This window comes from Dichomitus squalens, assembly GCF_000275845.1.
Source record: "Dichomitus squalens LYAD-421 SS1 unplaced genomic scaffold DICSQscaffold_55, whole genome shotgun sequence".
Classification (NCBI taxonomy): domain Eukaryota; kingdom Fungi; phylum Basidiomycota; class Agaricomycetes; order Polyporales; family Polyporaceae; genus Dichomitus; species Dichomitus squalens.
The window spans coordinates 22,536-33,032 of NW_006766937.1; the positions used below are offsets into that span (position 1 = coordinate 22,536).

Consider the following 10,497-nt stretch of genomic DNA (forward strand, 5'->3'; position numbering starts at 1 on the left):
CATGGACACTTCTCTGTAGTATATAAGGACTTCAGATTGTGTCCTCCCTCTTCAGTCTTTCCTTACTGACTGAAGAGTGAGTACTTCCTTACCTCTACCTTTAACTGTCACAGCCAACGAGCTGTGCCACCAAAACAAACAAGGGCAAAGCTTACTGATGCAGAGGTTGGTGCTGAGAAGCGAAGCAACCAGAGGTGACGCAGCAAGAGATGTGAAGAGATGTATTCCCTAGACTAGAAGGGGTAGTGAGGGAGGTAGGGCTGCTAGCTACCTACAGAGGAGATGGGGAATCGACGAGAAGATCAAGTCTGAGGTTCCCTGCCTCAGACTCCCTACTATATATACTAATACAATGGTGCACAGACCAGGTACCTATTGACCATCGTTTGGTCAGAGTTCTCTGCCTCATGTCCTGCCTCATGGTGACCTTACGACTAATACCTGAGTCGTGCCGAGTCCGGACCCCTCCCAATGAGTAAGCGCTCCTGCTGTCACATCAGTCACCTGTCTGTGAGTGAGGATGGGCGCTCCTGGCCATCACGAGGTCTGGGGTTAGATCCTGGCCCCTCCACTTTCCGATACGAGTTGTCCGCGGTCAAGGTGAGTGTCTGTCTCAGTACACATGACCCCCAGGTCACGTGGCACGAGAAAACTGTGACATTAACTTGTAGTTACTTACTTGACCTTTGTAGTCTTGCTTCGACTCTAGGTACAGTTGGTTACTGCAATATAGTCTTTCGTTACTGACTGAAGATCTTGCTTCGACTCTAGTCGGATCTGATCCTTGTCTTCACAGCCCCGAGTTTATCAGGCACAATGTCCATAACGGTGCTAGAGGATGTTGGACACAGTGGCACATCAATATGGTTGGTGTGATGGGGCGTGGATCGTTCGCTACGACACAGGGATGGTCAGAGAGATTTGGAGGAAGGGAGGATGAAAGACGTACCAGAGAGGAGGGTGGCTACGTCGGGATTGCATGCCAACTGCCAAGTATGGCGAGCGTCTGTGGGTATATTGCGCATGTTAGGGTGATGTGCGGTAACTATTTGCATGCAGCTCACCCTCAGAATGTTGCAAGGTCGATAGCCTTGGTAGTCGCATCGACGAGATCCCCTATATGCAAACCTGCGGGTCCAGCTACATGAAGAGTCTCAACGACGTGACCATGCTCGATGCGTGGAGTGTACGTGAGGAGGTGGTTGCGCTATAGTCCATAATCGTGGCTTCAGCGAGGGTTCTTCGACTGGATGTTCGACACTCTAGAAATCACATTCAGCTCCTAGCGTCGTGTTGAGACGGAGGTGGTGGATAGGCACGGAGCACGGAGGTATGCATGGTGCAGACACGGAAGGGAGTGAGTGGGATGGATGGAAACTTACCCAACGCGACCCCCTATCCACTGGAGAAAAAGAACGTCCGCTCTGTTGCGGTTGCCGTGAGGTGCCTGCATGCGGCGATGGTCACGTTCACAGACTCGATCCGCATCTCACTGAGCTTTTGGGATAATTCATTCTGAAAGTAGGATGACCAGAGGGTCTAAGGTGGTAAGGCCAACAATGGTGGCGTGGAGGACGCGAGCAGACAAGAATGCCAGCGCTGTACACACGGGTAGAGCCAGTGTTTCGAGGGGGACGGGTGATTTGGGGCTTCGGCTGTCAGTTGCAACAAGCCCCAAATGAGAGGACTGGGTATGGCGCAAAATGCAGGTGCAGCACAGTATAGCCTAAACGCAAACAGACTCGAAACGTTGGAGACATTTCAGGGCCGAACAGAGGATAAAGGACATACCACGACATTCTGTGCGAGGTTGTTGATTGTAGCCGGAGTCAACCCATGCAGTCTGGGCGATTATCACAGGGAGACAAACAAAATGTGAGATCGGCTGCACAGGGAAGTAACATCATGACAGCAGTTTGAGAGAATCATGCCTCAGTGAATGCTCGAATGACAGGGGACAGCGATGGGACAGCTAGGGCTAAGCGCGCAGCGAGCTCCAAGTCCAACTTAGAGCTAATACTATCGCGACCCCAGTGTTCGGACAACTGAGCGCCCAGTACAACTGTTCGCCACGTCGCTCCCTCCTCTCTGCGGCGATAATCATGTAAATTTGTAGGATCATGCATCTACCATGATAGAACACACTTGAGAAATATGAAAGCACTCCGTTCAGAAGTGAGAGGACGGGAGGGCGAGGAGTGGGTCTTGACCCCGGTGTTCGGACATTTCTCCTTGGAGTGGTCATGAAAAGTCACATATGCCGAGAACTGCCAGTTAAGACTCCGACCCGAGTGTGCAGATTCGCGCGCACAGGCGCTCGAGCGGAGATTGACAATGAAGGACCGTCTTGTGGTGCAAGGTCACGCTCGATGGCCGGTATTCTACTGCACATCTTCTGTACCTCAAATACCTTCAAAAAAATATGCATCATATACAGGATTCCTAGAAAATGGTGCCAAAGTTTTCGGGGATGAGCGCTCAACAAGGAAGCTGGACCGAGTACCAACATTGCACATGGCTCATCTGCTGAACCTCTTCCTGCTACCAGATCGCAACAACACCTCGCTCAATCCACACCATTCTTTTTTTATCTGACTTGAGTCTCTACGTTGCATCATCGTGCAAATTTATAGCTTTATCAGACAGCAGGTGAGGGAGCCACGGTGGTTTGTCCGAACACTGGGGTCGCGATAGTAGAAGGCAATGACCACGGACTCTGGCTGACCAGACGCGCAAGAGGACGGGCCGCAAGCCGGACCGGGACTTGCCCCGTCGAATTTTGCGTCGCTCTAGGCTCCCTGCCTGCCGTACTCTCGAATCCACCTCTCTGACCGCCGACCATCAGGGGCAGAACAACACAACTTACTTTCCAGCCAAGACCGAAGCCGCAGCAGAGACATGCGTCGCAGAGTAAAAACGGATTTGCTTACTGCGCTACCCAATGTCCGAAGTAGCTAAGCCCAGAGCACGCTCAACAGTGGGTCAACATACACCGATGTGGTCGACTCAATAGTGGTCTGCGGACGTTGCAGATCCTTTGACTCATGGCCGGAGGCAGGGATCGTAGAGGCTGTCGGACTCAGAGGCTGTCGGACTCAGACGCCGCCGACCATGCCATTTGTGCATCGAGTGCTGAACAAGGCTGTGGTCATGGGCTCGTTGGCCACTGGACAACGCCTTCCTTCCGTTGTGGCTGGCGGTTCTGACTACGTAACAGAAGGCGCATATTCGGGATAGAGTACTTTGCGTCCACGGAGAAACTTCCTCACGTCAGGTGGTAGACGCTGAACGGTACCATAGGCGAGACTCGAGGCTGTACTGGCGGTCGATCTGTATATATATATATATATTCAAGAGCAGACGTGCGAGGGGTACAAGGCGGGGTGCGGGTCAGCAGTGTACTGTACAAGTAGAATCAAGATTCGAATTCGTCCGGAACAATGTCCTGTAGCCGACGACCCAGAACAGTCCCATTGTACGCTGCAGACCACAACATTGTCCCGTCCGGAGTAAACGCTGCATGCTGGACCCATGAACCGTGGTCGAAGAGCTTCTTCATGCATGATCCCGTCCCCGTCTCCCACAGCCTCACCGTCTTGTCTTCAGATGCAGAGGCGATATACTTCCCACACGGTGAGAAGCATGCCGTGAACACCGCGCCCGTGTGCCCCTTGAGCGACCGGACCATGGCCCCTGTGTGAGTATTCCATATCGTCATCGTCCTGTCCACCGATGCTAAGAGCAGTAGCCGGCCATCTGGGGAAAAGACGACATCGCGGACCCAATCTTCGTGCCCCCGCAAGAGCAGGGGCGCCGCTCTAGTTGCTACGTCCCAGACACGGACCGTTCCACTTGTATATGAAGCAGCAACGTGTGTACTTTGCGGGCTGAATCTCGCTGTGGTGGGAAATCCGTCTTCGCAAAGCTCGCCGCCCTGCGGAAACTCGAAGGCCAGGTATGTGTCAGACGCAACTTCCAAGATGCCGCAACTGTCCCAACCGTGGACCAGAAGCCAGCGGCTGTCAGGGGAGACTAATGGTCTAAGGCGTGTCGTCTTGGCGCGGTCACGGGGTAGCGGTTGATACGTGCGTCCATCCCAGAGTCGCATAGTGCGGTCATCCTCTTGGGATGCAATATAAGCACCATCACTGGACCACGCGCAGCCTTTGAGAGGAGTAGGATGACCCTGGAGGGTGGCGACTTGATGCGGACTGCGACTGATGTCCCAGAATGCGACCATGCCGTCTTCACCGGTAGACGCGAGCCGTTGGCCGTCTGGTGAGAAGGCGAGATCCCTGACCTCTCCGCTACGGGCGAACCACTCTTGTAAGATGCATGCGTCTCGGGCATCCCACAGGATGATGGTGAAGTCCTTGGAGGCCGTCGCTACCCACCGCCCATCTGAGGAGATGACGAGTGCGGTGACATCCGAGTCATGCCCGGGTTTGCCCGCTACTCAAGTCAGCGTACAACTCAGGAGGCATTGTTGATGAACAAGACTCACACTTGACGTCATCTGGCAGCACCCATTTCTCGCTCAGTGGATGGAACGACAACTTGCTAAACTCGTCCGACCAGGAGATCGTCTTCCGTACATTCAGGATTGGACCACCGGAGGCCGACAATAGTACGCTGTGAGCGGGATAGCCGAGCAGGACCTCCTTCATGGCTGCACAAGCCTCCAAGTGGGCAGGTTCATGACATTCTTTGTATAGACAGCCGATGTCGTGATCCCAGAGGACTAGAGTGACGTCTTTCATCGCCGTCTGTTCTAGATTCCGTGACACCCGGATGGCGTCTTGGAGTTGCTCCGATTTGGCTTGGATCCACCATATCAAAGCTGTTGGGAGGTCCTCACGCGATTGTGGACGCAGCATATGTGATGATTCTAGTATGGATTGTATGAGGTATGTGAGTCTAAGTCGACGAGGAGACGGAATGAGAGACGCACGAGTACGTTGGTCGATTGCAAGTGTGCTAGTAGTCGCTCGGTGAGCTACGTGAAGTAGCGTCTCTGTGACGTGTATATGTACATTCCGTAGGATCTGAAAAGGCAACCCTGTTTTAGCGAATGGAAGAGCATAGATGATCGTGCACGTGATAGCTCTTACATTCAGTGTTCGCAGCTGCAGCCGACGACGTACATCAGTTGCCACAAAAGGATTGTGTGTTTGTAACGACAAATATTCGCAGGTGAGGTTCTCCATGTTCGGGAAGTTCACGAGGAAGTCGAGGAAGTCGACTTGTGAGTGGAAGGTAGCATTGCGGATCATCAGGCTCCGAAGACTAGTCGCGAATTGCATGCCAGAGATTGGAGTGGATTGGTTGAGTTCGGCGTTACGCACGCTAATAAGCGACCTCCCGGTGAATGTGACGTGATGAAGACGGGGGAGGATGGACAGCAATTGCAAGGGGAATGGAGAGTGTCCATTCCGCGGAAACGACAGAGATCGCACGACAAGCTGAAGGTGCGGCCGAGCTTGGACAGCATGGTAGAACCGAGATAACTGATTATGGCTCTGTATGTCGACATGTTTGGAGAGAACAATGGTGCTACGAGGATGGAGCTGGCTGCAGGTCAGAGCGAAGGCGCGCAGCGTCGCGGTGTCGTCCGAACAGTGGTTGATGGCCATCTCGATGACCTCCCATGGGAGCGCCGGTGATCGCATGAAGGGTGACACCAAGGATAAGGCTTTGACGGGTCCTTCTGTAGGAGCCATAACGGTGTGGTCAGAGTTGCAGGTAGGAAGTGCAGTGAGCGAGAGAGAGAGTAGGAGCACGGCTCAACAAGGAAACAATCTCAACATTTCGCACGTGGCTCGGGGCCTCCATCTGCATAGCAACCAATCAGTGGCTACGACATCTGTTCAAGACCTAGCATGATGCACGGATCAGGGAAGGAACGGAATAGTGCACGCGTGTTTTGTGAATGACAAGAGCAATACTATCCCTCAAGGGGTTTTGCAACGCCGGACACTGATTAGGTTGCCCCTTCCGATCGCCTGGGCCGATAACAGAAGTAAGTGTGTCTGTAGATAGCTGTCAGAGGTGGTATCTCGAATGGTGACTTTCGTGTACATACATGAAAGTGGGCGGGAATGAGGATGGAGACATGTTTGGTGCCTGGATTTTGGTTACGTTCAGTGGGTTTTGCAACGCTCGTAACATCGGGGTCACGCCGGCAAATTCAATCTCCGCATCGGCATCCTACGGCAACCAATGGAGAGAGAGGACGCGACAACTCCATCGTGAGGGTAGAGCGCGATGGAGCACGAAGGCATGGATTACTGACTATAGGTATATGATTAGGATGCACATACTAGGCTATAAGAATGTACAGTATGAAGGATTAGGGCGCAGGTAAGTGAACTAGTAGTATGGGACTGAGTGTGGTTCATGGTATGAGTAATAGGGGCGAGATGACGCTGTTTGAGATGTAGATGTGCTCGGAAAGGGGTTGGGGGGAAGACAGTACTCGGGAAGTGGGGTGAAAGGTAGAAGTGGAGGCCGCCCAACTGGGAGCAAAGGCGGCGGGAATACCTGAGAGTCGGAACTTGATGGATGTGGCGGCACATTCTCGCGCTCATGCGGAACAGGGCCGCGTTCACGCGCAACAAGACCGCGTTCTCGCGCGACATGACCGCGAGAATCTGGTGTAGGAGGGATGTCCATAGGAGCGCTGCAGGTTGCTGGGTGGTTGACAGTGTGGGAGTCGTTGCGAGGGGTGTCAGAAACAGGAGGGGCTTGCTGCTCAGCATTGGTGACGCGGTCTATGGTGGAGTACAGCTTCGTATAGCGGCGGTCTGAGCGATACTGGGGGTTGGCCAAGAGACAGGTGTGGATGGAGGTGCAGAGCTCCTCCTTGGTCCCGGTGAGTGGGAGGCTAAGGAGGTACGCGATCGCCTGAAGGTCGCACTTCTTCTTGGTCTTGAGCGCTCCTGTGAACTCTAAACTCGGATCGTCAGCAAGGTTGATCCTCCGCTTTCTCTCTGCCTCCTCCTTCTCTGCCTGCTTCTCCTTACGGTCTGCCTCCTCCTGTGCCTTTGCTGCCTTCTCTGCCTTCTGTTTTCTGTGCTCATCCATGGCCTCCGGACCCATCAAGAATTTCGCCTTCGATGTGAAGCGCTTGCCCTTACCGTGCTTCTTGGTCTCCTTCTGGGCAAGCCGCCCTTTCAGACCAACGATTGCCTTCGCCGCGTGGGCGCAGTGGGACTCGGCAGTGAGGCGGCGCTGGAACTTGGTGTTGTAGAGCCCCTCCAGCCGCTTCAAGTCACAGGTGAGTGCTTCAACTTTGTCTGCGGCAGACGTTTGGTGCGGGAGCGGTGTTTGGCGGAACTCAGGAAAATGAGGGCCGGGGAGCGGGAGGAATGTCGACAGTGCAGACAGCACTGAATCGACAGACGTGAGGGAAGCTGAGGCTGACGCACCGAGATCTGAGGGTGGGAGGTCGTCGACATCCATCGGAGAGGGGCTACGACTATAGGAGTCGCCGGTGTTTGGTGACCATGTCATGCTCGTCCTCGTAGTTGCTGGGATATCGTCTACATCCATGCTGGTTTCTTCAGCATGTGTAGCTGTGGATGTGTCTGGTGTAGCGGGCACGGGCTGTGGGTAGGAGACATCTGGAGGTGAAGCTGCGGACTCGAGCGTTGCTGGGACCACAGGGAAGGAGGGTGGGAGGTGTGCTTGCGTGGAGTACGGACGGCTGGGAGCGAAGTCGAGTTCAGAGAAGACATTGGGGTTGAACGGAGAGAGGCCGGTCTTGCGCCATGCAGCCTTTACGACCTCTGGGGTGACGGAGGCGTCTCGAACCTTGAGGTACTCTGCTACAAATTGTCCATGCTGTACCTCATTTCCAGATTCAACGAGCTTCTCGCAACAAGTAAGCCACTCGCGCTGCATAGGGCCAAAGCAGCCAACGTCGAGCGGCTGGAGCTTATGCGTCGTGTGGGAAGGTAGGAGATAGAAGTCGATACCGTACTGAGTTCCAAGATCAATGAAGGCATCGGTGAGGTGGGAATGGTGTCCATCGAAGATCAAAAGTACTCGCTCGTCTTCACTGAGTGTCTTTGCACGAGCTTGTGGGACAAAGACGTTCTCGAACCAGTATAGGCACTGTTCGTCATTTGTCCACCCGTTGCTAGTAAGTCCAATGCTGTTCCATCCTTGTGAGTTCCTGCCCGGAAATCTCAGAATATCTACTCACGAGATCCTTCGATTCTCCTGCCCTTCAAACCACTCCGTTGTCCAGGTCACGTTGCCTGCGAAGATGAAACCGGGGTCGATCATTGAGCCATCGTTGCAGCAGGCCTCAATTATTGTGATCAACTCGAGGCTTGCATCGCGCGCCTTGTACTTCGTGCGATCTCCGGTGGCCGTAAAGTACTTCTTACCGGTGCGTTTGCGACCGCCTCCTTTCTGCCGCCCAGTCTCATCGAAATTCAGGATAACGCGATAGTTTCCGCAGATCTCTCCAAACTTCTCGAAATGATCTTTGACAGTGCCAGGGTTGAAACACTGTGCACGCTTGGGATCGAGAGCGGAGGTTCCACGAAACCGCACCTCCTCGGGGTGCCTGTGAGCAAAGGCAGCGATCCAGGCATCGCTGGGCATCCTCCCGCACAGCTCCTCGACCCTGACCTTCAGCTTTAGGCGGCTCCATGGATGTGCTTCGAGTGCGTCCTTCTTCATCCACTCCACCAGGACTGCCTCTTGAGCATGGGTAAGCAACATCTGATTTTCGTGTGCATCGCGGTGGGACTTATGCAATCCGAGATGGCGGCGGCGCATAGTGTCGTAAGAGAGCATGGGAAACTTCTTGTGCGCAGCAGCATATTGGGGCTTCCCGTCAGGAGACAGATGCGAGTCTAGCCAGGAGACAGCTTCTGCGTAGAGCTCGTTCTTCTGGGCTGGAGAGTACCCGGATAGGTCTCCAAGTCGCTGCCGTGACCTTGCATGAGCTCTAGTGTTTCGACCCATAGGATAGTCAATAAATAGCGAAAAAATTAGGGTAGCTTTAGAATGATATGTTAAGAAGCATAGTCCAGTAGCGCAAGTGGAAAGTAGCCCGATAAAGCGAACGACAGCTTGCTCATTTGCATCATCAGCACCTCCTTCGAGACTGGAAGCGCCCACAAGAGCGGAGATCAAATCAGCAGCACAATTGTCACGCCCCAAGGTGCCTGATTTTGCACAAGTGTAGATGTCGGCCTTGAGCTTGTCCCACACAAAATCGGGTGGGTGAGATGTATTGTATATAATATCCTGAGTTGAATCCATGCAAGATACCGCTGTTTCATGTCGAACTGCAAGCCAGATCTTGATCAGCGCTTAACCCTAGGGGGGTGTATCGACATACAATTGGCCTTCAACATACGACTACTGGATGCTTTGCCAAGATTTTATCAGGAACTTATGTTATAAGAGTGCGTTCATGACATACTTCAACCAGGAGGCCAGAAACTACAAGAGGGACCGGTACTCGGGGTTTTGCAAAACCGCGGGATTTTGCAAAACCCCTTGAGGGATAGTACAAGTGTTGAGTAGCCTACAACGAGGTATGTAAACCTCTGGGATATCGGGCCAGGGAGGTATGAGACCTCCCAGTCACGCATATGATTGGCTGTTAGCCTGGGACATCAATACGGGCGCATCAGATTTTGATAGCTAGAACGGTCTACGTACTCGAGGCAACTTCCAGGAGCTCGAGTAAAAACCGTACTCCCTCTGAGGAGGTCGCAGTAATTGACGAGGCAGCATTTTTCCAACAGATGCAGAGTGTTGTGCAGGCGTGGCGGGTGAGGAACGCGCGACATTGAAGACCACCAACGCCGGCGCTATGGGCGCATCAGCGCGCAATTTTTGATGATCAAAGTGCCCCAATTGGTATTGTGGCGCTTGATGCAAGATTTTAGGGTTTGCGCGAAGAGGACCCGCCATTTGTGCTCCCTCCCCTCCCTCGCTGCGCTCGGGGGGTCCCCCGAGCCGGGAGCACTCAGGCGGGCACTCTAAAGCCTCTGATAAACTCGGGGCTGTGAAGACAAGGATTAGATCCGACTAGAGTCGAAGCAAGATCTTCAGTCAGTAAGGAAAGACTATATTGCAGTAACCAACTGTACCTAGAGTCGAAGCAAGACTACAAAGGTTAAGTAAGTAACTACAAGTTAGAGGTAAAGGTAACGAAGTACTCACTCTTCAGTCAGTAAGGAAAGACTGAAGAGGGAGGACACAATCTGAAGTCCTTATATACTACAGAGAAGTGTCCATGACTAATCGAAGAGTGGTTAGTCACATGTACCATAGTGCGATGAATAATACGATGGTGAAAGAATTGCGACGTATCGCACCATAGGATGAGTAAGAGATGAGTAAGGCATAGACCTGTCTAGACCGTTCTGAAGTAGTACGGATTGTCCTAGACAGTACCAGAAGAGTCCGGAAGCATAGCTATAGTACACGAGCAGAGAGTCCCAAATATGGTAACATACTACATAAGCG

General features: G+C 53.1%; 2 protein-coding genes across 2 annotated transcripts; both read right to left on the reverse strand.

Annotated features, from left to right (window-relative positions):
* Positions 1 to 3,415: 3,415 nt before the first annotated feature.
* On the reverse strand, positions 3,416 to 4,441 carry DICSQDRAFT_69512 (WD40 repeat-like protein; the record flags this gene model as incomplete). The annotated part of the gene is made up of 2 exons (XM_007369764.1): positions 3,416 to 3,915; positions 4,069 to 4,441. Coding segments are annotated over 2 exons (873 nt in total), but the record flags the coding sequence as incomplete, so codon positions are not given.
* Positions 4,442 to 6,369: 1,928 nt separating this feature from the next.
* DICSQDRAFT_69487 (DDE-domain-containing protein) lies at positions 6,370 to 8,979 on the reverse strand (the record flags this gene model as incomplete). The annotated part of the gene is made up of 3 exons (XM_007369765.1): positions 6,370 to 7,388; positions 7,476 to 8,155; positions 8,207 to 8,979. 3 exons carry the CDS (start codon positions 8,977 to 8,979, stop codon positions 6,370 to 6,372), a joined length of 2,472 nt encoding a protein of 823 aa, XP_007369827.1.
* Positions 8,980 to 10,497: the final 1,518 nt, after the last annotated feature.